Source organism: Heteronotia binoei, chromosome 9 (assembly GCF_032191835.1).
Source record: "Heteronotia binoei isolate CCM8104 ecotype False Entrance Well chromosome 9, APGP_CSIRO_Hbin_v1, whole genome shotgun sequence".
Taxonomy (NCBI): Eukaryota; Metazoa; Chordata; class Lepidosauria; order Squamata; family Gekkonidae; genus Heteronotia; species Heteronotia binoei.
The window spans coordinates 119,597,194-119,624,384 of NC_083231.1; the positions used below are offsets into that span (position 1 = coordinate 119,597,194).

Consider the following 27,191-nt stretch of genomic DNA (forward strand, 5'->3'; position numbering starts at 1 on the left):
GCTAGATTAGAGTTCCGTATCGCCGTTGAGACCAACAATACTTTCGGTATAGAAACTTTCAAGCCAAAGCGCCATTTGTCAAATATTTTGACACTCAAAAGTTCATTCCTGAAAACTGGTGCTGCTCTCTTCTCTAGAGTGATCCTGAACTCAAATCTAGCTCTTCTTGTGCAGAATAATATTTAATTGCTGTCAAGTTGCATCTGACTTGTGGTGACTCAATTGTGTTTTCAAGGCAAGAGACAAATAGAGGTGGTTTGCCGTTGCTTGCCTCTGCGTAGCAATCCTGGACTTCCTTGGTGGTCTTCGCTTGGAGAGCAAGTTTGGTGTAGTGGTTAAGTGTGCGGACTCTTATCTGGGAGAACCGAGTTTGATTCCCCACTCCTCCACTTGCACCTGCTAGCATGGCCTTGGGTCAGCCATAGCTCTGGCAGAGGTTGTCCTTGAAAGGGCAGCTGCTGTGAGAGCCCTCTCCAGCCCCACCCACCTCACAGGGTGTTTGTTGTGGGGGAGGAAGGTAAAGGAGATTGTGAGCCGCTCTGAGACTCTTTGGAGTGGAGGGCGGGATATAAATCCAATATCTTCTTCTTCTTCTTCTACTAACCAAGGCCAACCTGACTTAGCTTCCGAAATGTAATGAGATCATGCTAAACTGGCCAACTGCGTCAAGGCAAGAGACATTCGGAGGTGGTTTGCCATTGCCTGCTTCTGCGTAGTGACCCTGGACTTCTTTGATGGTCTCCCATCCAGGTACTAACCAGAGCCAGCCTGACTTAGCTTCCATAATCTGATGAGATCAGGCTAAACTGGCCAACAAGGCTAGAGACAAGCAGATGTAATTTGCCATTTCTTGCCTCTGCGTAGTGACCCTGGACTTCCTTGCTGGTCTCCTATCCAAGTGCTTAGCTTCTGAAATCTGACACAGTTGGACTATCTTGGGCCACCCAGGTCAGAATGCGCTTGTGGTGGCTTAAAGACCAAGAGATCTCCCAAGGGCAATAAGAACCAGGAATGGGGTGGGAGAGTGTGGAAGAGCCATGAGGTCACCCTTTGGCTGATTTGAGGTCACTACCCCATCCTAGGGAAGATGGAGAAGATTGGCTTCCCGCTTCATGTCTTCCCTAGATGAAGAGGCAAGGAACCACACTTGGGATTCTCCCTCAGCTCTCTCCAGCCATTGAGGACGGGGATCTATTATCCACATAAATAACCGCAGACTGGTAAATAGAACGATTCGTTTTTGATTATTTCAACTGTTCTGCCAGCAGGAAGCCGGAGCTTGGCAGAGACGGCCATTGTTTCCCCTCTCTCCGTCGTCTTGACAAGAAATGAAAATTAAAGGAAAGGCTTCCCGTTGAGGTTTATTATTTTTTTAAAAAAAAGAAAAAAATGAAATGAAATGTTAATCAGGCTTTATGTTGGAGGGAGGCTGAGAAATGCCGCGTTCTGCCCGGGGCTAAGTTGAGGCGTTTAATGACGGCTTAAATGGGAAATGTCACTGGTGTGAAGCTGCCCTCCAGGCCTAAGTTTTTTTAAAGTCGAAGAGAGAGGATCGGCTGGTGTCTTGGCGCTAGCGCAGTTAGGTTTGTTACGCTTGGTTTCTGCGTTTCCGTTTCGAGATACGTACGGCTTGTCAGATTTCTAACAAATAGCCCTTTAATTTGGCGAAAGTTTCTATTGAGCCCAACCCTCAAAATTTTAGTGGTGTCAAATACCATCGAGACAAGAGTTTAAATTGCTGGGTCCGTATATTTATTGCTCTGCTCTTTAAAGTGGGAGATCTCCAAATTTGATCCCCAAACAGTGCTTTCTAAGACTGGAGTTATACATGCATGAGAAGAGAATGAGCTATGGGCGGAGCATTATATTTTGAGATCCTAGAATCGTACAGTTAGAAGGGTCCCTAGAGACCAGCTCCCCTGCTCAATACAGGGGTGTCAAACATGCCGTCTGAGGGCCAGATCAGGCCCCCGGAGGTCTCTTATCGGGCTCACGATCAGCTGACTGTCATCTGCTTCCGTCTCTCTCTCTCTTGCTTCCTTCTGCATCACAGCTTGCTTTGCCAGGCTTGCTCAATCGCACAGCAGAGCTACAGAGCAAAGCCTCTAATTTCTCCATTGGCACATGAAGCAACTTATGTCCAAAAGCTCGCGATGCCCAGCCATTTCATGTTTTCCCCTGGGTTTTAGGCGCAAAGCATTGACCATGAGATTTCTGCAATGAATGTCAATAAATCAAAAGCAAGTTTGCAACTTAACAGATACACACACCTGAACACCCTACTCAGGATTGCTACTGCATAGACATTCTGGATTTTGATGCAGTAATTCAGAACAAGAGGTGTCAGTTATCAGAAACTGTTTAAATAAACAAAATATTGCAAGAGTGCTAATCCTTTAAGCATGCTTCAGGTTTTTAAAACAAATCTTTCATTGTGTTTGTCTGTGTCCTTTATAAAGTTTATATAACTACTACCTGGTATTACGTTTTATGACACACATGGCCTGGCCCGACAAGGTCTCATTTATGTCAGATCCGGCCCTCATAACAAATGAGTTTGACCTTCCTAGACTAGAGCAGGGGTCCCCAACCCCCAGGCCATGTATCAGTACCAGTCTGTGGCCTGTTAGCAACTGGGCCGTGAGTTGTATAATTATTTCATTATACATTACAATGTAAGAAGAAGGAGATGACAACAACATTGGATTTTTATCCCACCCTCCACTCCAAATCTCAGAGCGACTCACAATCTCCTTTCCCTTCCTCCCCCACAACAGACACCCTGTGAGGTGGGTGGGGCTGAGAGAGCTCTCCTAGAAGCTGCCCTTTCAAGGATAGCTCTGCGAGAGCTACTGCTGAAGAAGAATTGCAGATTTATACCCCGCCCTTCTCTCTGAATCAGAGACTCAAAGCAACTTACAATCTCCTTTATCTCCCCCCTGCCCCGCACAACAGACACCCTGTGAGGTGGGTGGGGCTGAGAGGACTCTCACAACAGTTGCCCTTTCAAGGACAGCTCTGCTGGAGCTATGGCTGACCCAAGGCCATTCCAGCAGCTGCAAGTGGAGGAGTGGGGGAATCAAACCCGGTTCTCCCAGATCAGAGTTCACACACTTAACCACTACACCAAACTAATAGAAATAAAGTGCACAGTTGTATCATCCCGAAACCATCTCCCCCCCCCTCCGGTCCATGGAAAAATTGTCTTCCACAAAACTGGTCCCTGGTGCCAAAAAGTTTGGGGACCGCTGGACTAGAGTATCCCTAACAAGTGTTCTTCTGGCAATTGCTTGAAGACTGCCAGTGAGGGGGGACGTGTGAATTTCCATCTAAATGCAAGCGGGAGATTGCAGAGAGCCTACTGAAGGTTCAGTTCTGTCTGTATTGTCAGATGTAACATCAGAGGGAACCTGGCCAGGTCTAGGGAAGGGAGGGGGGAAGCGAGTGGTTCATAAATTTTGCACCTTTCCCCCTTCCCGCTACAAGCACCCTACGAAAATGGCTTTTAGGCTCTGGCATTTGCTAGCAGAGGAAATGGAAACAAGAACGAATGCTTGTTGGAGGCTCCGAACGATACAAAAGGCAGATAAAATCGTTCCTTTTATTACCTGACTTTTTGGGAAATGATAGGAAGCACGAAGGCAGCGGCAGAGGAGTAATGCTTGAAATAAAACCGCAATGGGCTCATAAAGACTGCATCTGTCTACCGCCAAGCCGCGCAATGTATCCTTGGTCCCTTTCACGGCACCTTCCCCTTTTAACATTCCACCGGGATCTCGACTGTCACGTTCTGAGGCTGATATCTAGAGCTGTGAAGTAATTCGGGGTGGTGGGGGGAGGGCTCATCTGTTCTTTTACCTAGATAATTGTCCATTTTAAAATGGTCTTTACAATGATGAGGGGGGGGGGGGCGGTGGTCCGCCCTCCAAAATCTGGGAAATTATTGGTCTAGGAAAAAAAGACTCAAGTTGGGGAAGATCGTGAGAGAGCTTATGCATGGATTGGAGCGAGTGGATAGAGGGAACCCTTTTCCTCAAAAAAAAAAAGCAGCAGAATTTGGGGACACCGAACAAATTTGATCGGCGCTGGATTGAGAACGGACGAAAGGAAGTATATTGTGTAAGACATGAATCGACATATTCGTCCAGAGGGGCGGGCGTATTGGACTGTAGTAAAACGGATTTGAATCCCCCTAGCGCGTCAGAGACCGACATGAGTTTCAGGGTACAAGCTGATAGTTCAAGAACATAAGAGAAGCCATGTTAGATCAGGCCAGTGGCCCATCCAGTCCAACATTCTGTGTCACACAGCGGCCAAAAATATATACGTATATGTACACACACACACACTGTGGCTAATAGCCACTGATGGACCTCTGCTCCATATTTTTATCTAACCCCCTCTTGAAGGTGGCTATGCTTGTGGCCGCCACCACCTCCTGTGGCAGTGAGTTCCACATGTTAATCACCCTTTGAGTGAAGAAGTACTTCCTTTTATCCGTTTTAACCTGTCTGCTCGGAGGTCCGAGGATTGCCGATCTCACTGGCGCCTCCTGGTGGACGTCACTTGTTACCGGCCTCCCCCCCCCACTTTCATTCCATCCCACTGCTGGAGCTGGACAACGGGCCATGTCTGTGAGGCAGGACTGCCATTTTAGCCTGCACTGTCACTTCGTAGATTTAGATTTCAAGTATTTTCAATTGGTCTTTTGTTGTTTTTACTGCGGATTGTTTTGATGATGTAGCCCGCCCTGAGCCTGTCCTGTGGGAAGGGCGGGCTGAAAACCGAATTAAATAAATAAATACTGGAGAGAGAAAGGGTTGTTATGGCCATGGGCTTGACTTTTGGAGGCTGGCTTTTGATGAGCAAGATTATTAAATAGGGTCTGTCCTTCGTTTCTGAGTAAATTGGTACTTCGACTTGGGGGCAGAGGAATTCTTCATGAGTGAGGTTTTATACACCAGGGGGGGCCAACGGTAGCTCTCCAGCATAGCCAATGGCTGGGGCTGATGGGAGTTGTAGGCAAAAAAACTTCTGGAGAGCTACCGTTGGCCACTCCTGTTATACACCACTTTTCTCTACCTTACGGAGTCTCAAATTGGCTTACAATCGTCTTCCCTTCTTCTCCCAGTTTGGTGAGAGCCAGTTTGGTGTCGTGGTTAAGTGTGAGGACTCTTATCTGGGGGCAACCGGGTATGATTCCTCACTTCTCCGCTTGCAGCTGCTGGAATAGCCTTGGGTCAGCCATAGCTCTTGCGGAGCTGTCCTTCTGGGAGAGCTCTCTCAGCCCCACCCACCTCCGTGTTGTGGGGGGAGAAGATAAAGGACATTGTGAGCCGCTCTAAGTCTCTGAATCAAAGAGAAGGGTGGGGTATGAATCGGCAGTCTTCTTCTTCTTCCGCACAACAGGCCCCTTGTGAGGTAGGTGGGACTGAGAGAGTTCTGAGAGAACCGAGATTGAACCAATGTCACCCAGCAGACTTCATACGGAGGAGGAGTGGGGAATCAGACCTGGTTATCCAGATTAGAATCCGCTGCTTTTGCGCACTGCATCTTGCATCCCCAACTCCAGGGACAAGATAATATAAGAAGAGTCCTGCTGGATTAGACCAGCATTAGCATCCTGTCTCACCCAGTGGCCAAGCAGTCTTTTGGAGGGCCAACAACAGGGCAGAGAGGCTGAGGCCTTCACCTAATGTTGCCTCCTGGCTTGGGGTTCAGAGGCTTATTGCCTCTGAATGTGGAAGTTCCCTTCAGTCATTACCACAGTAATAGCCAGTGATAAAGTTATCCTCCGTAAACCTCTTCATGGAAAGCCAGTTTGATGTAGTGGCTAAGTGCGCGGATTCTTATCTGGAAGAACCGGGTTTGATTCCCCACTCCTCCACTTGCAGCTGCTGGAATCGCCTGGGGTCAACCATAGCTCTCGCAGAGTTGTCCTTGTAAGGGAAGCTTCTGGGAGAGCTCTCTCACCCTCAGAAGGGTGTCTGTTGTGGGGGAGGAAGATAAAGGAGATTGTGAACCACTCGGAGACTCTGAGATTCAGAATGAAGAGTGGGATATAAATCCAATATCATCATCTTCTTTTCAAGCTGTTTACTTCTATGGCCATTACTGCATCCTTTGGCAGTAAAGTAATTCCCTAACCTTTCCCTATGCTGGTCTTATGGGGACTGTTATTCCCAGCTTTTTTTCCCCTCAGTTTTTTTTTTTAATTCTCCTTCTAAGAAGCATGGTCATGTTGTAAAGTGCATACATATAAATTTTATCTTGCTGTGCAAAGAAAGTATTAAGAGTTTTAATACAGACATGTGTATAATATTTGTTCATGTCTTGCACCTCTCAAACATTTGACATTTATTCTATGTGGCTTTTATGTTAAGCAAGTTTGGCCACCTCTGATCTAGTGGCTTGTGAAGGCGCCATTCTGTATTTTAGCGAAACAAAATTTCCACTGAGAGCGGCTTAGGCCTTTTGATTCTGGCGCCCAAGCCATCCTTCTCCCTCAGTCCCTGCAGCGAGAGAAGACAGTGGAATTTGTTTGCGTGCTGCTATTCGCGCATCCATTCCCCACAGAGAGCCTCAGAGCAAGCTTGCGGTTCGGCCTTTGCAAAAGGAATGGTTCGTTTTGCGGAGAAAAGAGAGCAACAGGACGAAAGTTGCACTTTTGGAAAATTGCAATCATCCGTTTGTAATTACGCCGACAGCGTCCGTGGCTTTCAGCTGATGGGTGCCCTTGTTACTTGTCTTCTTGGCAGGTTCTCACTCGCAGTGGGCTTTTTTTAATGTGAAGCTCTCTTCGACCTGTAGCTCCTTCTGCTTCTGAAAGAGTCTCCTTTTCCCTTTTGCAACGCAGCTCCGCTAGAGAAAACATTGAGCCCAAGACTGATGAAGATATGCTTGTCTTGTCACTTCCCGTGACTCTGATTTCCCAGTAGCTTTGCTTCCTCTGTTTGTTATAATTTAAAGTGTGAAGGCGCCCGTTGAGAAGCATTTGGATTTTAATTCCTTTCTCTCTCCCCCCCCCCTCTTTTTTTTTTTTTTGAAGTGACTTGCAAACTTGGTTACAAACCTAATTAGCTAACATTAATGCGGTCGCCACCCCCAGGGAATTGGAAAACTTAATTTTCAGCTATGATTAAAATACTGCCGGAGAATTATTTATGCGTGGTCTTATGCGGCGGCTTGCAATGGCAGCTAAATACTATCGACCGATCGTTTTTGAAAGGGCGCTACTCTCCTGTCTGTGCGATATTTGAAGGGTTTGTGTTGCTGGATTAATGAATTGGGGTAGGGGTGGGGGGAAGGAGCGGGGAGCTAAAATAATTTCGTGATTTTGAGTGTCGATGCAAGGTAGTTGCCCTGGAATTGTTCACACAGTTGAGTGGCCAGGATAGCAGTCCTTGAGCCAGTTTGGTGTAGTGGTGAAGTGTGCAGACTCTTATCTGGGAGAACCGGCTTTGATTCCCCACTCCTCCACATGCACTGGCTGGAATGGCCTTGGGTCAGCCATAGCTCTTGATGATATTGGATTTATATCCCAACCCTACACTCTGAATCTCAGAATCTCTGAGCGGTCACAATCTCCTTTACCTTCCCCCCGCCCCCCCCCCCCCACAACAGACACCCTGTGAGGTAAGTAGGGCTGAGAGAGCTCTTGCAGCAGCTGCCCTTTCAAGGGCAACCTCTGCCAGAGCTATGGCTGACCCAAGGCCATTCCAGCAGCTGCAAGTGGAGGAGTGGGGAATCAAACCCGGTTCTCCCAGATAACAGAGCTATGGCTGACCCAAGGCCGTTCCGGCAGCTGCAAGTGGAAGAGTGGGGAATCCAACCTGGTTCTCCCAGATAAGAGAGCTCTGGCTGACCCAAGGCCATCCCAGCAGGTGCAAGGGGAGGAGTGGGGAATCAAACCCGGTTCTCCCAGATAAGAGAGCTCTGGCTGACCCAAGGCCATCCCAGCAGGTGCAAGTGGAGGAGTGGGGAATCAAACCTGGTTCTCCCAGATAACAGAGCTATGGCTGACCCAAGGCCGTTCCAGCAGGTGCAAGTGGAGGAGTGGGGAATCAAACCCGGTTCTCCCAGATAAGAGAGCTCTGGCTGACCCAAGGCCATTTCAGCAGGTGCAAGTGGAGGAGTGGGGAATCAAACCCGGTTCTCCCAGATAAGAGAGCTCTGGCTGACCCAAGGCCATCCCAGCAGGTGCAAGTGGAGGAGTGGGGAATCAAACCCGGTTCTCCCAGATAAGAGAGCTCTGGCTGACCCAAGGCCATTCCAGCAGGTGCAAGTGGAGGAGTGGGGAATCAAACCCGGTTCTCCCAGATAAGAGAGCTCTGGCTGACCCAAGGCCATCCCAGCAGGTGCAAGTGGAGGAGCGGGGAATCAAACCCGGTTCTCCCAGATAAGAGAGCTCTGGCTGACCCAAGGCCATTCCAGCAGCTGCAAGGGGAGGAGCGGGGAATCAAACCCGGTTCTCCCAGATAAGAGAGCTCTGGCTGACCCAAGGCCATTCCAGCAGCTGCAAGTGGAGGAGTGGGGAATCAAACCTGGTTCTCGCAGATAAGAGAGCTCTGGCTGACCCAAGGCCATTCCAGCAGGTGCAAGTGGAGGAGTGGGGAATCAAACCTGGTTCTCGCAGATAAGAGAGCTCTGGCTGACCCAAGGCCATTCCAGCAGCCGCAAGTGGAGGAGTGGGGAATCAAACCCGGTTCTCCCAGATAAGACAGCTATGGCTGATCGAAGGCCATTTCAGCAGGTGCAAGTGCAGGAGTGGGGAATCAAACCCGGTTCTCCCAGATAAGACAGCTATGGCTGATCGAAGGCCATTCCAGCAGCTGCAAGGGGAGGAGTGGGGAATCAAACCCGGTTCTCCCAGATAAGAGAGCTCTGGCTGACCCAAGGCCATTTCAGCAGGTGCAAGTGCAGGAGTGGGGAATCAAACCCGGTTCTCCCAGATAAGAGAGCTCTGGCTGACCCAAGGCCATTCCAGCAGCTGCAAGGGGAGGAGCGGGGAATCAAACCCGGTTCTCCCAGATAAGAGAGCTCTGGCTGACCCAAGGCCATTCCAGCAGGTGCAAGTGGAGGAGTGGGGAATCAAACCCGGTTCTCCCAGATAAGAGAGCTCTGGCTGACCCAAGGCCATTCCAGCAGCTGCAAGTGGAGGAGTGGGGAATCAAACCTGGTTCTCGCAGATAAGAGAGCTCTGGCTGACCCAAGGCCATTCCAGCAGCTGCAAGTGGAGGAGTGGGGAATCAAACCTGGTTCTCCCAGATAAGAGAGCTATGGCTGATCGAAGGCCATTTCAGCAGGTGCAAGTGGAGGAGTGGGGAATCAAACCTGGTTCTCGCAGATAAGAGAGCTCTGGCTGACCCAAGGCCATTCCAGCAGCTGCAAGTGCAGGAGTGGGGAATCAAACCCGGTTCTCCCAGATAAGACAGCTATGGCTGATCGAAGGCCATTCCAGCAGGAGCAAGTGGAGGAGTGGGGAATCAAACCCGGTTCTCCCAGATGAGAGAGCTCTGGCTGACCCAAGGCCATTCCAGCAGGTGCAAGTGGAGGAGTGGGGAATCCAACCCGGTTCTCCCAGATAAGAGAGCTCTGGCTGACCCAAGGCCATTCCAGCAGGTGCAAGTGGAGGAGTGGGGAATCAAACCCGGTTCTCCCAGATAAGAGAGCTCTGGCTGACCCAAGGCCATTTCAGCAGGTGCAAGTGGAGGAGTGGGGAATCAAACCCAGTTCTCCCAGATCAGAATCCCTGCACCCGCCCACTGCACCAAACTGGCTACGAGCTTAAAGAAAGCCCTTTCTCGGGCTACCGTCTATCTCGCTTCAGGTGGGGGGTGGGGCAACCAAAGCAGGACTTCTGAAGGTGACCAACAGTGTATTAAACAAGGTCTGAATCGAGGTGATTTTTTTTCCCCCTTGACAATACTAATACATTGTGGATCTAACAGAGTGGGTTCCAGACCATAACAGCGAAATCTGTTCATCCCTAAGGTGCCACGTGACTTTTATGCAGTCTGTCGAGAGTGCCTCTTGCTATGAGCCGGGTTAGCTTGTAATCTGTAGTAACAGTGTGATGCGGTGGCTAAAAAGGCAAATGCCATTGTGGGCTGTATCCACAGAAGTCTAGCGTCCAGGTCACATGAAGTGATGGTAACGCTTTACTCTGCTCTGGGAAGACCCCACCTGAAGTATCGAGTTCAGTTTTGGGCACCACATTTTAAGAAGGATCTAGACAAGCTGGAATGGGTCCAGAGGAGGGAGACGAAGATGGTGAGGGGTCTGAAGACCAAGTCCTGTGAAGAAAGGTTGAAGGAGCTGGGCATGTTTAGCCTGGAGAGGAGGCGGCTGAGAGGTGATAGGATTCCCATCTTCAAGTACCTGAAGGGCTGTCCTATAGAGGATGGTGTGGAATTGTTTTTTATGGCCCCAGAAGATAGAACCAGAACCAAATGAGGTTTTGAAACAGAGGCTGGATGGCCATCTGACAGCAATGAGGTGGGGGGGGGGGAGCAGAATTGCTGTGACTGTATCAACAGAAGTGTGGTGTCCAGATCACGTGATGTGATGGTATCACTTTGCTCTGCTCTGGTAAGACCTCACCTGGAGTATCGTGTTCAGTTTTGGGCACCACATTTTAAGAAGGAGATAGACAAGCTGGAACAGGTCCAGAGGAGGGAGACGAAGATGGTGAGGGGTCTGGAGACCCAAGTCCTATGAGGAAAGGTTGAAGGAGCTGGGCATGTTTAGCCTGGAGAGGAGGAAGCTGAGAGGTGATACGATCACCATCTTCAAGTACTTGAAGGGCTGTCATCTAGAGGATGGTGTGGAATAGTTTTCTGTGGCCGCAGAAGGTAGGACCAGAACCAGTGGGTTGAAATTAAATCAGAATAGTTTCTGGCTCAACATTAGGAAGAACTTTCTGACCGTGAGAGCAGTTCCTCCGTGGAACAGGCTTTCTTGGGAGGTGGTGGGCTTTCCTTACTTGGAGGTTTTGAAGCAGAGGCTAGATGGCCATCTGACTGCAATGAAGATCCTGCGAATTTAGGGGGTGATGTTTGTGAGTTTCCTGCATTGTGCTGGGGGTTGGACTAGATGGCCCTGGAGGTTCCTTCCAACTCTAGGGTTCTATTAGGAAGAACTTCCTGACAGTTAGAGTGGTCCCTCAGTGGAACAGGCTTCCTCCTTGGGAGGTGGTGGGCTCTCCTTCCTTGGAGGTTTTTAAACAGAGGCCAGATGGCCATCTGACAGCAACGAATATCCTGTGAATTTAGGAGGAGGTATGAGTTTCCTGCATTGTGTAGGGGGTTGGATGACCCTGGAGGTCCCTTCCAACTCTATGATTCTGTGATTGTGCTGTTAGCAACCTCCTGCTATCTGTCTTGAGTTTCTGTGGCCAGTTACACTCATAACCTGATCAAAGTTGTTTGTCTGTCTTTACATGTAAAAAAAAGGTGTATGCAAGGTGTGGCGGTTGAGGCAAGGCTTTTGCCTTTCCATTTTTGGAAGCGGGCAGTGCTTCTTCCAGAGACGACACCATTAATGACTGCAAACTTGACTTGTTCCGGAATTATAATTTTTTTTCCGAACAGCCTCAACCGTAGTATCGTAAAGATAAAAAAATGAAAATTGATTTATCCTCGATCGCCTAATATTTTTTCCTCGTTAAACATCTCCGTCGAAGATGATGCACGGTCCGTTTGGTTTTTAACCCAGATTTACAGGTGGTAATTGTGATCTGCAAAGCTACCCTTCTTTCGCTTGCTCGGACAAAATTGACTTTTCTCTTGGGAAGTTAAATTAGTCCCAGGGCTGAAATTTGCAGAAGTTGTTTCATTGTGAAATGCCTTCCCCGGAGGCGGGGTTTTGGGGGGGGATATGGATTGATTGTAATGCGAAAACTGCACAGTAACGGAATGTGTCTGTAATTTGAGATATCATAACTGGTGGTGTTGTGTTGTGTGTGTGTGCGCGTTTGTACACTCATTCTAGTAGGTGGCCAGCCATTTCCTTGTAACTTCTAACTTTCACGGGCTATGAATTGTCTTCCTCGTTTGCTCTCCCAGTGAGAAACATAATTTTGATGTTGCATTTTTAAAAAATTAGAGCCACTGGCCTGAAAACATATAAGAACATAAGAGGAGCTATGTTGGATCAGGCCAGTGGCCCATCCAGTCCAACACTCTGTGTCACACAGTGGCACACACAGTGTGTGTGTGTGTGTGTGTATACACACACACACACACACACACACTGTGGCTAATAGCCACTGATGGACCTCTGCTCCATATTTTTATCCAATCCCCTCTTGAAGCTGTCTATGCTTGTAGCCGCCACCACCTCCTGCGGCAGTGAATTCCACATGTTAATCACCCTTTGGGTCAAGAAGTACTTCCTTTTATCCGTTTTAACCTGACTGCTCAGCAATTTCATCGAATGCCCACGAGTTCTTGTATTGTGAGAAAGGGAGAAAAGTACTTCTTTCTCTACTTTCTCCATCCCATGCATAATCTTGTGAACCTCTATCATGTCACCCTGCAGTCGACGTTTCTCCAAGTTAAAGAGCCCCAAGCGTTTTAACCTTTCTTCATAGGGAAAGTGTTCCAAACCTTTAATCATTCTAGTTGCCCTTTTCTGGACTTTTTCCAATGCTATAATATCCTTTTTGAGGTGCGGTTACCAGAATAGGTTTTCTGGATTTGTTAATTTTACTGTTCTGCTATTGGATTTTAACTTTGTACCACTTTGCATTCTAAACCCCACCAGCTCGATGTAGCTCTGCTTACTGTATCTCATTCCTCGTCCGATGCAGTGTGCATGCGCACAAAAGCTCACGTTCTGACTAAAAGTTTGTTGGTTTTAAAAGTGCTTTTTGACTCCTGCTTTGTTCTACTGCTTCAGACCAACATGGCTGCCCGCCTGGATCCGTCCTGCATCCAAACTGTGAATGTGTGAATTGGGTTTTTGAGCCAATACAGCCCTGACTAGATTTAGAGATTTCTTCGAGAAGCCTCTTTGAGAACCCCTGCACGGCTGATGCGGTACTTCATGCGGGTTCTGCCTCTCCCCTTCGCAGCATGGCAGCTGCTTGTTTGCCGTTGTCTTGCAGCCAGTATCCACGCTACTCTCGGGTCTCAGCTCATTACTGCGCGTCTTGCCCGTGGAGTCATCAAAATCCGGAATCGCCTTGAGCAGACTTGTGTTCTCTCGTGCTTCGAGAGCCTCACCGAGCCCTCCCAAGAGAGGCACGGTTCAAGGGGGAGAAAGGTGACTGCATCCAAATAGCCTCCGCCGTGGGCGCACCAGTTGTGCAAACCCAGTCTTTTTCAAACGTTCAACTCTCGGCGAGTTAATGGGCTATTCTTGTTTCTTATTTGGGGCATATTTAGCAGGACAGCTTGCTCCGTTCTTTTCTTTAAAAAAAAAACCCCAGCCATTAGACAAAACGTTTTGTGGTAGCCGGAGGGCACAATTACCGCAGCGACAACCCGGCAATATGTTTTGCAGTGTCTTGGATAGACAATCTGCCGTGCATCTTTTCGACGGCCGAAAGAAGAAAGGTTAGCTGCTCACTCGGGTTCCCGTGCCACATTTTGAGCAGCAGGTTCACCTAGAGTGGGGAACCAAAAACAAAATCGCATCCTTGGAGGGTAGAAATAAAGTTCAGAGGTTTAGCCATCTCGGTCCATAGTAGAAGAGCTAGATTCAAGTCCAGTAGAAACTTCAAGACCAAAGTTTTTGGGGTATGAGATTTTAAGAGTCAAAACTCGTTTTGTCGGTATCTGACAATGAACTTTAGACACGAACAAGATTTTTTTGGGGGGGGGGCATGAGCTTTCAAGACCCAAAGCTCCATCGGGATCTGATAGAGCATTTTAGAGACCAACCAAATAATCGGGGTATAAGCTTTTGAGAATCAAACTCCCTTCATCAGTATCTGATGAAGCACTTTCGAGACCAAAAGAATTTTCGGGCTTATGAGTTTTCGAGAGTCAAACTCCTTTCATCACTGTCTGCGAAGCACTTTAAGAGGCCAACGAGATTTCGGAGGTATGAGCTTTTGAAAGTCAAAGCTCCCTTGGTCGTATCTGGCAAAGGGAGCTTGGATCCTCAAAAGCGTATACTCCTAAAATATTGGTCTTTTAGGTGCTCCCAGATTCGAACCCAGCTTGTGGAGGTGTCATGATCTGTGCTGTGTTGTGAAACAGAGGCCTAGCGGACCTAGGGAGCCTGTGAGGCCTGTGTCGCAGTATGGAGAGATAGGCTACAATCCCCAGAATGCTTGGCGTTGGTTTTAGCCAATCGTCGTCCAAGTAGGCTCTGAGGAGAATTGCTTAAAAGCTCTCACAGGTAACAAAACGTTGTTCTTTCCTCCCAAGAGGCCAAGCAGGAAGGACGGCTGCTGTTTAGGAGGATGACCCTCACTCTGAGGGAGAGAGCGAGCAGGCTGAGGCCTAAGGGCCTAAGTCTAGTCATGTTAGGGACTCCCAAGTTGTTTCAGCTCCCACACATCAAGCAGGTCACACTCTAGATCTTATCTTTGTCTCGGGGATTGGAGTGGACTGTATTAGAATGGATGTGGTGCCATGGTCAGACCACTTTGTCCTGAAGGCTCGGCTATCCACGCCTAACCCTCCCTGTTTAGGCAGCGAGTGGATTTATGCTCATCCGCGGAGCCAAATGGACCGAAATAGGTTCCAGGAGGCTCTGCAGGATCCAATCCCCCCTGGCAGCCCATTGGATGAGCTGGTGGAAGACTGGCATAGCCGTCTTTCTGGAGCCATCAATGTGGCCACTCCCCGACACCCTCTCCACCCCCTTACCAACTTGGCTCCTTGATATTCCCCAGAGCTGAGGCAGATGAAACGGGAGCTAAGACAACTAGACAGAATGTGGCGGAAGGCTCAAGTCAAAGCTACAAGAACATCTTATAGATTGTTTATGAAGACCTATGAGACGGCGACTAAGTCAGCAAAGAAGGAGTTCTATGCTGCCTCCATCACTTCTGCAAAATCACGCCCAGCTCAGTTGTTTGGACTAATTCAGTCCTTAACATCTTTGCCTCAGGGCAAGCCAAACGCTAGGGAATTGGACATAGGCTGCGTGGCTTTTGCGGATTATTTTGCAGATAAAGAAGAAGAAGATATTGGATTTATATCCCGCCCTCCACTCCAAAGAGTCTCAGAGTGGCTCACAATTTCCTTTCCCTTCCTCCCCCACAACAGACACCCTGTGAGGTAGATGAAGATATTGGATTTATATCCCACCCTCCACTCCGAAGAGTCTCAGAGTGGCTCACAATCTCCTTTCCCTTCCTCCCCCACAACAAACACCATGTGAGGTAGATGATGATATCGGATTTATATCCCGCCCTCCACTCCGAAGAGTCTCAGAGCGGCTCACAATCTCTTTTACCTTCCTTCCCCCACAACAGACACCCTGTGAGGTAGATGAAGATATTGGATTTATATCCCACCCTCCACTCCGAAGAGTCTCAGAGTGGCTCACAATCTCCTTTCCCTTCCTCCCCCCACAACAGACATCCTGTGAGGTAGATTTAGATATTGGATTTATATCCCACCCTCCACTCCAAAGAGTCTCAGAGTGGCTCACAATCTCCTTTCCCTTCCTCCCCCCACAACAGACATCCTGTGAGGTAGATTTAGATATTGGATTTATATCCCACCCTCCACTCCAAAGAGTCTCAGAGTGGCTCACAATCTCCTTTCCCTTCCTCCCCCACAACAGACACCCTGTGAGGTGGGTGGGGCTGAGAGGGCTCTCACAGCAGCTGCCCTTTCAAGGACAACCTCTGCCAGAGCTATGGCTGACCCAAGGCCATTCCAGCAGGGGCAAGTGGAGGAGTGGGGAATCAAACCTGGTTCTCCCAGATAAGAGTCCGCACACTTAACCACTACACCAAACTGGCTCTCTGCCAGTTGTCTTGTCGCTCTGCCGTGACCTTCCAGCCACAATTGATACAATAATGAAACTGGAAGCCCCTTGCCCGACTTCAGTTCCAGTTTTGGACCATTTCAGCCTCCTCTCCCAGGATGAAGTTGACAAGACACTGGCTGCTGTGAAACCCACCACTTGCCCCCTTGATCCTTGTCCATCGTCGCTGGTTAAAGCCCACGGTGATGGCATACGAACTCCCTTGAGGGAGATCATCAACCTGTCCCTTTCAACAGGGGCATTGCCGGGGGCTTTGAAGGAGGCAGTGGTCCGTCCTCTCCTGAAAAAACCATCTCTGGACCTCACGGTCCTAGCAAACTACCGCCCAGTTTCGAACTTGCTGTTCTTAGGCAAGGTAGTGGAGAGGGCAGTGGCAACGCTTCAGGCTTTCTCGGAGAATTCTGTTGTCCTGGATCCCTTCCAGTCCTCCTTCCGCACTGCCTATGGGACAGAGACAGTGTTGGTCGCCTTCGTGGATGATCTCCGGAGGCATCTGGATTGAAGCAGTTCGGCGCTGCTGATCCTTCTTGATCTGTCAGCAGCATTTGATTCGGTCAGCCATGAAGTGTTGACCCACCACCTCGCTGACGCAGGGATACGGGGGCTGGCCCTACAATGGCTGGTCTCCTTTCCCCAAGGTCAGGGTCAGAGGGTGGCGCTTGGGGGTGAACTATCCCAGTTGCACCCATTACAATGCGGTGTGCCGCAGGGAGCAATTCTCCCCCCAAAGTTATTCAACATCTACATGCGCCCTCTTGCCCAGATCATCCGGAGGTATGGGCTGGGGTGTCATCAATATGCAGATGACACCCAGCTCTATCTGCTGATGGATGGCCATCTGGATTCAGCCCCAGAGGAATTGGGTAGGGCATTGCAAGCTGTGGCTGGTTGGTTGCAACAGAGCCGGCTGAAACTGAATCTATCGAAGACGGAGGTGCTGTGTCTAGGCTGTGCGGGACTGGGATCAGAGATCAGGCTCCCGTCCTTTGATGGGGCTCCATTGATGCCTACATCAAGGGTGAAGAGCTTGGGGGTAATTCTGGATGCCTCCCTAACTATGGAGGCCCAGATTACCACCACTGCCAGGTCGGCCTTTTTCCTTCAGAGGCGGATCAGACAGTTGGTCCCGTATCTCGACCCCCACGACCTGGCCACAGTAACCCATGCAATGGTCACTTCCAGGCTGGATTATTGTAACTCTCTCGAAGTGGGGCTGCCCTTGACCCTCCTCCGGAAACTCCAGCTGGTGCAGAACGCTGCTGCACGGATGTTGACTTTGTCACCTATATGGGCACGGATCCATCCTGTGCTGCGTGAACTGCACTGGCTACCCATTGAGTACCAGATCCGGTTCAAGGTGTCGGTACTTACCTTTAAAGCCCTTTACGGCCAGAGGCCAGCATACCTTAGGGACTGCTTCTCCGTGTATGAGCTCCGTAGATCCTTACAATCAGCAAACCAACACCTTTGGGTAATACCCGGCCCCAGAGACGTCCCAGAGACGGCCTGTGAGACAACCCTCTTCCGGCTGGCTTATGACTAGCTGGTACAAGAAACCAAGTGTAGTTATACTAGATGTCTGCTGTCCCTAATGTTTTAAATGGTTTAAATGTCTTAAAATTTTAAGTGTATTAATTATTTTAACTGTTTTTATGCTTAAATTCTATTTATGTGAAACTTTGTGTTGTGAGCCGCCCTGAGCCACTCGTTGGGAAGGGCGGGATATAAATCATAAAATAAATAAATAAATAAATCTGGCCTTGACGAGGGCCAGGGCCTTTTCAGCTCTGGCCCCTGCCTGGTGGAATGAGCTCCCCCTGGAGATCCGGGCCCTGCGGGATCTGCTTCGATCCCGCAGCGCCTGTAAAACAGAGCTCTTTCGCCAGGCTTCCATTGCACATTCCATCCCAGCGCTACAAGATCTGCTGGACCTGGTCGCATCTGTGAGGCAGAACCTGCCATCTTAGTCTTTGTGGTTTTCGATTTTATATATTTTAAATTGGTTTTTTAATTGGTTTTTTTTTTTTTTACTGCTGACTGTTTTTACGATGTAACCCGCCCTGAACCTGTTCTACGGGAAGGGCGGGCTAAAAAATAGAATTAAATAAATAAATAATGAGCTTATTTTCCTGCACCCACATTCCTATATAGTTTCGAAGCACCTGATCTGTTCACTTCCCCCTGATTGATTTTCCTGTGTAAAATAAACCTTTCTGTTGTTCTTTGTTCCTCTGCCTGGTCTACGCGCCTGTTTTCTTGACCAAAGCAAGGGAAATGTCCTCAAAAAGGATATTATAGCATTGGAGAAAGTCCAGAGAAGGGCAACTGGAATGATTAAAGGGCTGGAGCACTTTCCCTATGAAGAAAGGTTGAAACGCTTGGGGCTCTTTAGCTTGGAGAAACGTCGACTGGTGACATGATAGAGGTTTACAAGATAATGCATGGGATGGGGAAAGTAGAGAAAGAGGTCCTTTTCTCCCTTTCTCACAATACGAGAACTCGTGGGCATTCGATGAAATTGCTGAGCAGACAGGTTAAAACGGATAAAAGGAAGTCCTTCTTCACCCAAAGGGTGATTAACATGTGGAATTCACTGCCAAAGGAGGTGGCGGCGGCCACAAGTATAGTCACCTTCAAGAGGGGTTTAGATAAAAATATGGAGCAGAGGTCCATCAGTGGCTATTAGCCACAGTGTGTATGTATATATAAAATCTTTTGCCACTGTGTGACACAGTGTTGGACTGGATGGGCCACTGGCCTGATCCAACAGGGCTTCTCTTATGTTCTTATGTGACACAGAGTGTTGGACTGGATGGGCCACTGGCCTGATCCAACAGGGCTTCTCTTATGTTCTTATGTGACACAGAGTGTTGGACTGGATGGGCCATTGGACTGATCCAGCAGGGCTTCTCTTATGTTCTTATGTGACACAGAGTGTTGGACTGGATGGGCCACTGGCCTGATCCAACAGGGCTTCTCTTATGTTCTTATGTGACACAGAGTGTTGGACTGGATGGGCCATTGGACTGATCCAGCAGGGCTTCTCTTATGTTCTTATGTGACAGAGTGTTGGACTGGATGGGCCGTTGGCCTGATCCAACATGGCTTCTCTTATCTTCTTATGTTCTTAAATCTGAAGGGCTTGGGAGGGGACTCCGGGCCTTCCCAAGGGACCCTAATTCCAGAGTGGTGGCAGCGTCAGGTGCCCCCCCCCCCATCTGGGTCATGACAGGACGGCATAAGCATTCCATTCTTTCGGGGACGTCTTTAACATAGGGGTCAAGACCCTGAGCTCTACCTTAGCAAGTTCCCAATTCAAATCTCCCATCTATGCAAGAAATAGCCTCTTGGGGGGCCGGGGGGGGCGCGGTTCTGGGTTTGGGGAGGCCATAGCTTTGCAGCGAAAAACCGCAGCAAACGGGGCTGGCTCTGGACCAATCGGCTCAGCGTAATTCCTGCATGCCTTTGCCCTTGTGGGTTCCTCTCCTCCTCTTGCCGAAGTCGGCAGCCCCCCCTCAGTTATTTACGGCAGCTGTTAATCTCAGACATACAGTTTCCAGGCCTGCAGTGAACACAAGTCTGATGGATTGCGGTAACCTGCTGAACTTACGTGCCTAATGCCGCTCGTTTCGCCTCTGTCGTTTCATTGCAGCGAAGGAGAGTGGAGATCGGTGACCCTCCCCCAGCCGCTTAGCAGTGGCGTAGAACTGCAGAAGAAAATTGAAAATACATTTAAAAAAATGATTTAAAAAGGAGTATTTTGTTCTTTGATCTCCAAAGCAGCTCCTTGCATGAATATGGTACATTTCCGTTACGAGCATACAAACCTAACATTTGCGGGTTAGGACGGCTTTACACCCGGCTGAGTACTCACAGTTTCAGAGGGCGGCCAAAGCGGTCCAGAGTAGAAGAGCTGGATTCAAGTCCGGTAGCACCCTAGGGCATAGGAGCTTTCGCTTGGTGAAGTTCCCTTCAAGGAGGCAGCAAAGGGGAAGGCCTCAGTTTCCAACCCCTGTTGCTGGCCCTGAAGGGTAACTGGTTGTCCACTCTGTGAGACAGGATGCTGGATTACGTGGACCCTCACTGGCCTGATCCAGCAGGGCGCTTCTTATCATGGGAAGGCCTCTTCCTCTATGCCCCTGTTGTTGGGCCTCCAGAGGAACTGGCTGGCCACTGTGTGAGACAAGATGCTGGAGTAGATGGACCCTCATTGGTCGGACCCAGAAGGGCTCTTCTGATGATCTTATATGAAGTCCTTGGCCCTTTATGCCCTGGTGTTGAACTTCCAGAGGAACTGGTTGGTCCCTGGGTAAGACAGGATACTGGACTAGAGGAACCATTGGTCTGATCCAATAGGGCTCTTCTTATGTTCTTATAAGGAGAAGACCTTGGCCTCTGGGTCGTGTTGTTGGCCCTCCAGAATAACTTGTTGGCCACTGTGTGAGACTGGATGCTGGACTAGATGGACTCTCACTGGTTTGATCCAGCAGGGCTCTTCTGATATTCTAGGAGGCAACATGAAGCAAAGGCCTCAGCCTCTCTACTCTGCTGTTGGCCTTCCAGAGGAACTGGCTGGCCACAGTGTGAGACTGGATGCTGGACTAGATGGACCCCCACTGGTCTGATCCAGCAGGGCTCTTCTGAGGTTCTTCTCAGAGGAAGGCCTCAGCCTCCATGCCCTGCTGTTGGCCCTCCAGAGGAACTGGTTGGCCTCTGTGTGAGACAAGATGCTGGACTAGATGGACCCTCATTGGTTTGATCCAGCAGGGCTCTCCTTATGGTCATCAAATATTATCTGACATAAGGTGCTTTCACGCTCAAGAGCTCATATCCTGAAAGTCGTGTTGGTCTCTAAGATGCAACTGGAATTGAATCTACCTGTTCTCAGTACCGGCAGCATCTCTCAAACACAGAGACGTTTTCCAGCCCCAGCCGCCCGGAGCCTGCTTCTGTAGGGAGGGTGGGATATAAATCCAATAAATAAATAAATAAGACCACCTATCTGGAAACGTTCAGATCTTTCTATTTTAAAATCTTAAGCTCCCAAGTAGTCATAAGAATGAGATGGAATGGAAGACTTGGTGAAGAAGTTGGAAAAACAAGCACGTGGAGTCCTGCTAGGGAGAAAGGAGAAAGGGTATAAATGATGGAAATAAATTACCCCCGTCAACAAAAACACAAAAGAAGAAGATATTGGATTTATATCTTGCCCTCCACTCCGAAGAGTCTCAGAGCGGCTCACAATCTCCTTTACCTTCCTCCCCCACAACAGACACCTTGTGAGGTGGGTGGGGCTGGAGAGGGCTCTCACAGCAGCTGCCCTTTTAAGGACAACCTCTGCCAGAGCTATGGCTGACCCAAGGCCATGCTAGCAGGTGCAAGTGGAGGAGTGGGGAATCAAACCCGGTTCTCCCAGATAAGAGTCCGCCAAAGGAGGGAGTCGGTTTTGTAGTGCAGAGGGACCCATTGCTGGAGTTTTGGTTTTATTTTGCTGCATCAGACTAACCCGGCCGCCCTTCTGGTGCCTAAAACTGAGCCGAACATCCAGTAAATTCATAACGCTGAATGCAGAATGTGCACTGCTTTGTGCATCTGCGGTTCCGGAATAGTCCAGGGTTGTGAGCCAGTTTGGTGTAGTGGTTAAGTGTGCGGACTCTTATCTGGGACACAGATGTGAAGGCCCGGAGAAGAAAACGGAAAAATTCGGGGGGGAAATCCCCCCCCCCCCCCGTTTTTTTCCTGAAGCCTTTTTGGTTTGGTTTGTTTTTTCCGAAAAATTGAAAAAAAGAAAAGAAATTGATTAAGGAACGTTTTATTTTAACATGATGAATAAAATATTTTAAGACAAGGTGTTCAAATATTTTCCATCTCATTTCTAACAAATATGTATGGTATCAGATTGTTCTAATTTCTGTGCACTGAGGACAAGCAAGTCCTAGATCATGCCCATTCAATGAAACTTAGTCCTACACTCCCTTCTATGCACTTCCCCTCTCCCTTCAGTTATTTTTATGAGAATGAGTTTTTTATTTTTATTTAATACTGTGGAGAGGAAAGATGAATAATTGTTATTTCTGGATTTTAAAAAATTGGTTTGTGGAGGGGGTTTTTTTTGTCCCACATAAACTAGTAAACAGTTCAGGAGATTGTTGCTCCATTTTTTACAAGTAAATTATGTTTGTAATAATTGTTTGGATGCACTATATTTTTAATATGCTAGTTTTGATCATTTCAGGCCAAGTAAAATCGTCCATAGTCCTAAAGTAACAGAATGACTTTTTTTTGGGGGGGGGACGGTTTTTTTCCGTCCCCCCCCCCCCCCCGAAAGTCATTCTGTTACTTTAGGACTATGGACAATTTTTTCCGAGTTTCAAAATTTCCGGAAATTTTACATCTCTAATCTGGGAGAACTGGGTTTGATTCCCCATTCCTCTACATACACCTGCTGATCTGACCTTGGGTCAGCCATGGCTCTCACAGGAATTATCCTTGAAAAGGCAGCTTCTGGGAGAGCTCTCTCAGCCCCACCTACTTCACAGGATGCCTGTTGTGGAGGGTGGGGAGGTAAAGGAGATTGTGACTGCTCTGAGACTCTGAAATTCAGAGTATAGGGCGGGATATAAATCCAATATCGTCGTCTTCCTCCTCCTCCTCCTCTTCTTCTTCTTCTTCTTCTTCTTCTTCTTCTTCTTCTTCTTCTTCTTCCTCTTCCCCTCCGGCATATCAGCTGGGGCTCAACCTAATCCCCTTTCAGGGTTCAGCTTATTTGCTGTGCCCTTTGTAATGGAACCACTAGTACCCTTGGACAGAAATTAGAGCCCCGGCTGTTCTACTCTTGGGTTGTGCATCCCTGTTCTTGCCAGAATTCACAGGTTCATATCCCACTTTTTGATGCTCGTCTGCTTTCTCCTCATCCTGTTTGTGTATAAATAAGTTACAGGCCTGTAGAGCTATTTATTTAGTTCATCTGTACCCCACTTTCCCCCCCAGTGGGTACCCAGCAGCTCACGTTGTTCCCCTCTCCTCGCATTTTATCCCCAAAGAACCTTTGTGAGGTAGGTGAGACTGAGAGCCTGTGACTAGCCCAAGGTCTCCCAATTGGTTTCCATGGCACAAGCGGAGATTCGAACCTGGGTCTCCCAGATTCTAGTCTGACACTTTTGGTGTCTTTCCACACTGGAAGACTTCCTTAGACCAAGGGTTCCCTGAAAAGTACCTTGTAACCGCCAGGCCCAGTGCTACAGGTTCTGGCGCCCCTAGGCCGGTGCCTGTTTCCTGCCTCCCCTAAAGTTCATCAAAATCACAACAGTTACACACAGTAAACACTGCAAAGAGCAGCAAGTTCAATGCCTTCCTAAACGAGGCTGCCTTTACCAGGTGTCCTGCCTTGTCCTCTGTACAACCTCCCAAAACGGTGGGTGTGTCTTTAAAGAGAGTCATGACCCCTTGGATTAAGACCGCTGATTTAAAAGAGGCTTTTCCAAATGAATAGGTTTGGAGGCTACAAGAGGCATACTGTGCGAGCTCAGAGTGGGGTTTTTTTGTCTTTCTTGTATCGGTTCTCACTGTTCTACCTTTATGCGTTTGAAAATCTCGTAACCCATCAGCCCGCGAGGAGAAATAATAATATTTCAGCGCTGCCAAGTTGTATCTGCCTTCTGGTGATCAGAAGGGTTTTCAAGGCAAGAGAGGAACAGAGGTGATTTGCCATCGCCTGCCCCTGTGCTGTGACCCTGAACTTCCTTGGAGGTCTCCCAGCCATGTACTAACCAGGGCAACGCTGCTTAGGTTCCAAACTCTAATCAGCTCGGTCTAGTCAGGGGTGTTCAGGCTGCTGTGAGGAGAAATGTGGTCTCTGCTTAGACCTCACTTGGAGTCTTGTGTTCAGTTCTGGGCACCACAATTCGAGAAGGAGATAGACAAACTGGAAGGTGTCCAGAGGAGGGCGACGAAGATGGTGAGGGGTTTGGAGACCAGGTCCTTTCAGAAGAAGAAGATATTGGATTTATATCCCGCCCTCCACTCCGAAGAGTCTCAGAGCGGCTCACAATCTCCTTTCCCTTCCTCCCCCACAACAGACACCCTGTGAGGTGGGTGGGGCTGGAGAGGGCTCTCCCAGCAGCTGCCCTTTCAAGGACAACCTCTGCAAGAGCTATGGCTGACCCAAGGCCATGCTAGCAGGTGCAAGTGGAGGAGTGGGGAATCAAACCCGGGTCTCCCAGATAAGAGTCCGCACACTTAACCGCTACACTAAACTGGCTCTCCAGGAAAGGTTGAAGGAGCTGGGCATGTTTAGCCTGGAAAGGAGGTGACTGAGAGGTGATAGGATCATCATCTTCAAGTCCTTGAAGGGTTGTCTTCTAGAGGATGGTGTGGAATTGTTTTCTGTGGCCCCGGAAGGTAGGACCAGAACCAATCGGTGGAAATTACATCAGAAGAGTTTCCGGCTCAACATTAGGAAGAACTTCCTGACTGTTGGAGCCGATTCCTCAGTGGAACAGGCTTCCTCAGGAGGTGGTGGGCTCTCCTTCCATGGAGGTTTTTAAACAGAGGCATCTGACAGCAATGAGAGAGCCAGTTTGGTGTGGAGAGCCAGTTTGGTGTAGTGGTTAAGTGTGCGGACTCTTATCTGGGAGAACCGGGTTTGATTCCCCACTCCCCCACTTGCACCTGCTAGCATGGCCTTGGGTCAGCCAGAGATTGTTAGCCACTCTGAGACTCTTCGGAGTGGAGGGCGGGATATAAATCCAATATCTTCATCTTCTTCAATGCTGATTCTGTGAACTTAGGCAGGCTGTGAGAAGGAGGGTGGGAAGGGTTGTGTCAGTGTTTAGTTCTCATGACCTTTTCTTACACATCCAGGGAAATTCTGATTGCCACTTTGGGTAATGAGCAGCCATGTTGGTCTGAAGCGGTAGAACAAAGCAAGAGTCACGTTGCACCTTTAAGACCGACAACGTTTTATCCAGAATGGAATTTATTGCACGGCACACCCAGGACAGGACATCAGTCTGCCGTTCCAACTTAATTGTTGTTTCAGCCCAGTTAACATAAACTTAACAAACACCAGACTCCCCAACCTGTGACTCTTTTAATCCACTAAAAAACATTTCTATGACTCCGCATACTAACTCACTGCCCGCTTTCTCTATATTTAGGACTGCTTGCCGTGCCATACTTTTGTCCGCTGAAGTGCGCTTCTGAGCACCCAAAAGCTTGCATTCTGAATAAAACTTGGTTGGTCTTAAAGGCGCAACTTGACTCTTGCCTTGTGCCATTTTGGAGACAACCAACAATTTTTCTCCAGCACAGTTTGGGAAGGGATCCTGGGGTTTTTTTGCCATCTTCTCAGCATGGACCAGGAATCACCGAAGATGTGCGTTTGAGGAGGGGGAGGTATTTGTGAGTTTCCTGAACTGTTGAACTGGTGAGTTTCCTGAACTGTTGAACTGGATGAACTGGGTTGAACTGGATGACTCCGGAGGTCCTTTCCAACTCCATGATTCTGAAATGCCTTATAGCAGGGGTGGCCAACGGTAGCTCTCCAGATGTTTTTTTTTGCCTACAACTCCCATCAGCCCCAGCCATCAGCCATGCTGGGCTGGGGCTGATGGGAGTTGTAGGCAAAAAAACATCTGGAGAGCTACCGTTGGCCACCCCTGCCTTATAGTAAACTTTGGGGGAATGTGATTCAGTCCATGAAGGCACCAAGCTTCAGATGGTTCAGATATGACCAAGTATCCTCCAAGTTGGCCCAAGAAAGATGGTGTTGCGCGGGGTTTGGTCAAAAGCCTTGTGTCATAAGAACATAAGAGAAGCCATGTTGGATCAGGCCAACGGCCCATCCAGTCCAACACTCTGTGTCACACAGTGGCAAAAACTTTTATATATACACACACACTGTGGCTAATAGCCACTGATGGACCTCTGCTCCATATTTTTATCTAAACCCCTCTTGAAGGTGGCTATGCTTGTGGCCGCCACCACCTCCTGTGGCAGTGAATTCATCTGAGCTCTTGGGCTTTGCGGATGAATTCTTTCCTTCTGGGACCTCTTGGGCACAGGGTCGCTACCTTGTGACATCTGACGGATGTCTCTGACCCTCTGGTTGTGTTGGGCTATCCTATTAACATCCCTGCTTTTCTTCCCCAGCAACTGCTCCGGGAGATGCAGCAGATGGCCAGCCGTCCCTTTGCCTCCATCAACGTTGCCTTAGAGACGGACGAGGAGCCGCCAGATCTCATTGGCGGGAGCGTCAAGGTGAGGGGTCATCAGGGGTCGGGAAGGGAGCGGGTGGGGGAGGCCACGCTGTAAACATAACTGCACAGGTTCTGTAAATGCATAAGGCTTTTTTTTGTTGTTGTTTTGATCTAATTTTTGTTTCTCCCAGCTACTCGTTCGCATCTTTCAGGTTCCGCTGGCTTAAATAAAAGTTGCAGCTCTTTTATTTGTAAGGGGTTTTTTTTAGAATGGCTTGTAATCAAGGCGGATACAGTTTAACGCGGCAGAATTTTTGGCTGGAAATAGCTGTAGGTGCTGCTAATAAAATCTTGTCCGTGAAGCCTTTCGAGGGTGCAGGGGGGAGAAACTTGACTGGCAAAGCATTCCGGGTAGGGCTTCGGAATGCTGATGTTGGCGGCAAAAAGGCGATTTCCTGCCGCACGGGTGGAAGCTGAAGGCAAATCAAAGCCGTGCATGGGTTGGCCCGGATCTGTTCTGTAAACGGGTTGGTTGGCACAGATCCGTTCTGCAGTTTCCTTCAGTGCGGGGGGACCCTCCGCCGATGCATGTAGCTGACATGGAACATCGGGCTCGGTAAACAGGGTGGATGAACCTTGGATAAAAGTTCCGGAGCCTGAGCTGAGAGGTGATAGGATCACCATCTTCAAGTACTTGAAGGGCTGTCATATAGAGGATGGTGTGGAATTGTTTCCTGTGGCCCCGGAAGGTAGGACCAGAACCAACGAGTTGAAATTAAATCAAAGTCCTATGAAGAAAGATTGAAGGAGCTGGAGATGTTTAGCCTGGAGAGGAGGCGGCTGAGAGGTGATAGGATCACCATCTTCAAGTACTTGAAGGGCTGTCCATCTAGAGGATGGTGTGGAATTGTTTTCCGTGACCCCGGAAGGTAGGACCAGAACCAGTAGTTTGAAATTAAATCAAAAAAGTTTCTGGCTCAAGAAGACGAAGAACTGTGTTCAGTTTTGGGCACCACAATTCAAGAAGGAGATAGACAA

The 27,191-nt window shown here is 48.8% G+C and overlaps 1 protein-coding gene across 1 annotated transcript in view; it reads left to right on the forward strand.

Annotated features, from left to right (window-relative positions):
• ATRN (attractin) overlaps positions 1 to 27,191 on the forward strand; it is a 466,134-nt gene that overhangs the window by 302,907 nt on the left and 136,036 nt on the right. Inside the window, exon 25 of the mRNA XM_060247418.1 lies at positions 26,107 to 26,214. Coding sequence (XP_060103401.1) covers positions 26,107 to 26,214 — 108 coding nt within the window. The remainder of the gene's footprint in view (positions 1 to 26,106; positions 26,215 to 27,191) is intronic.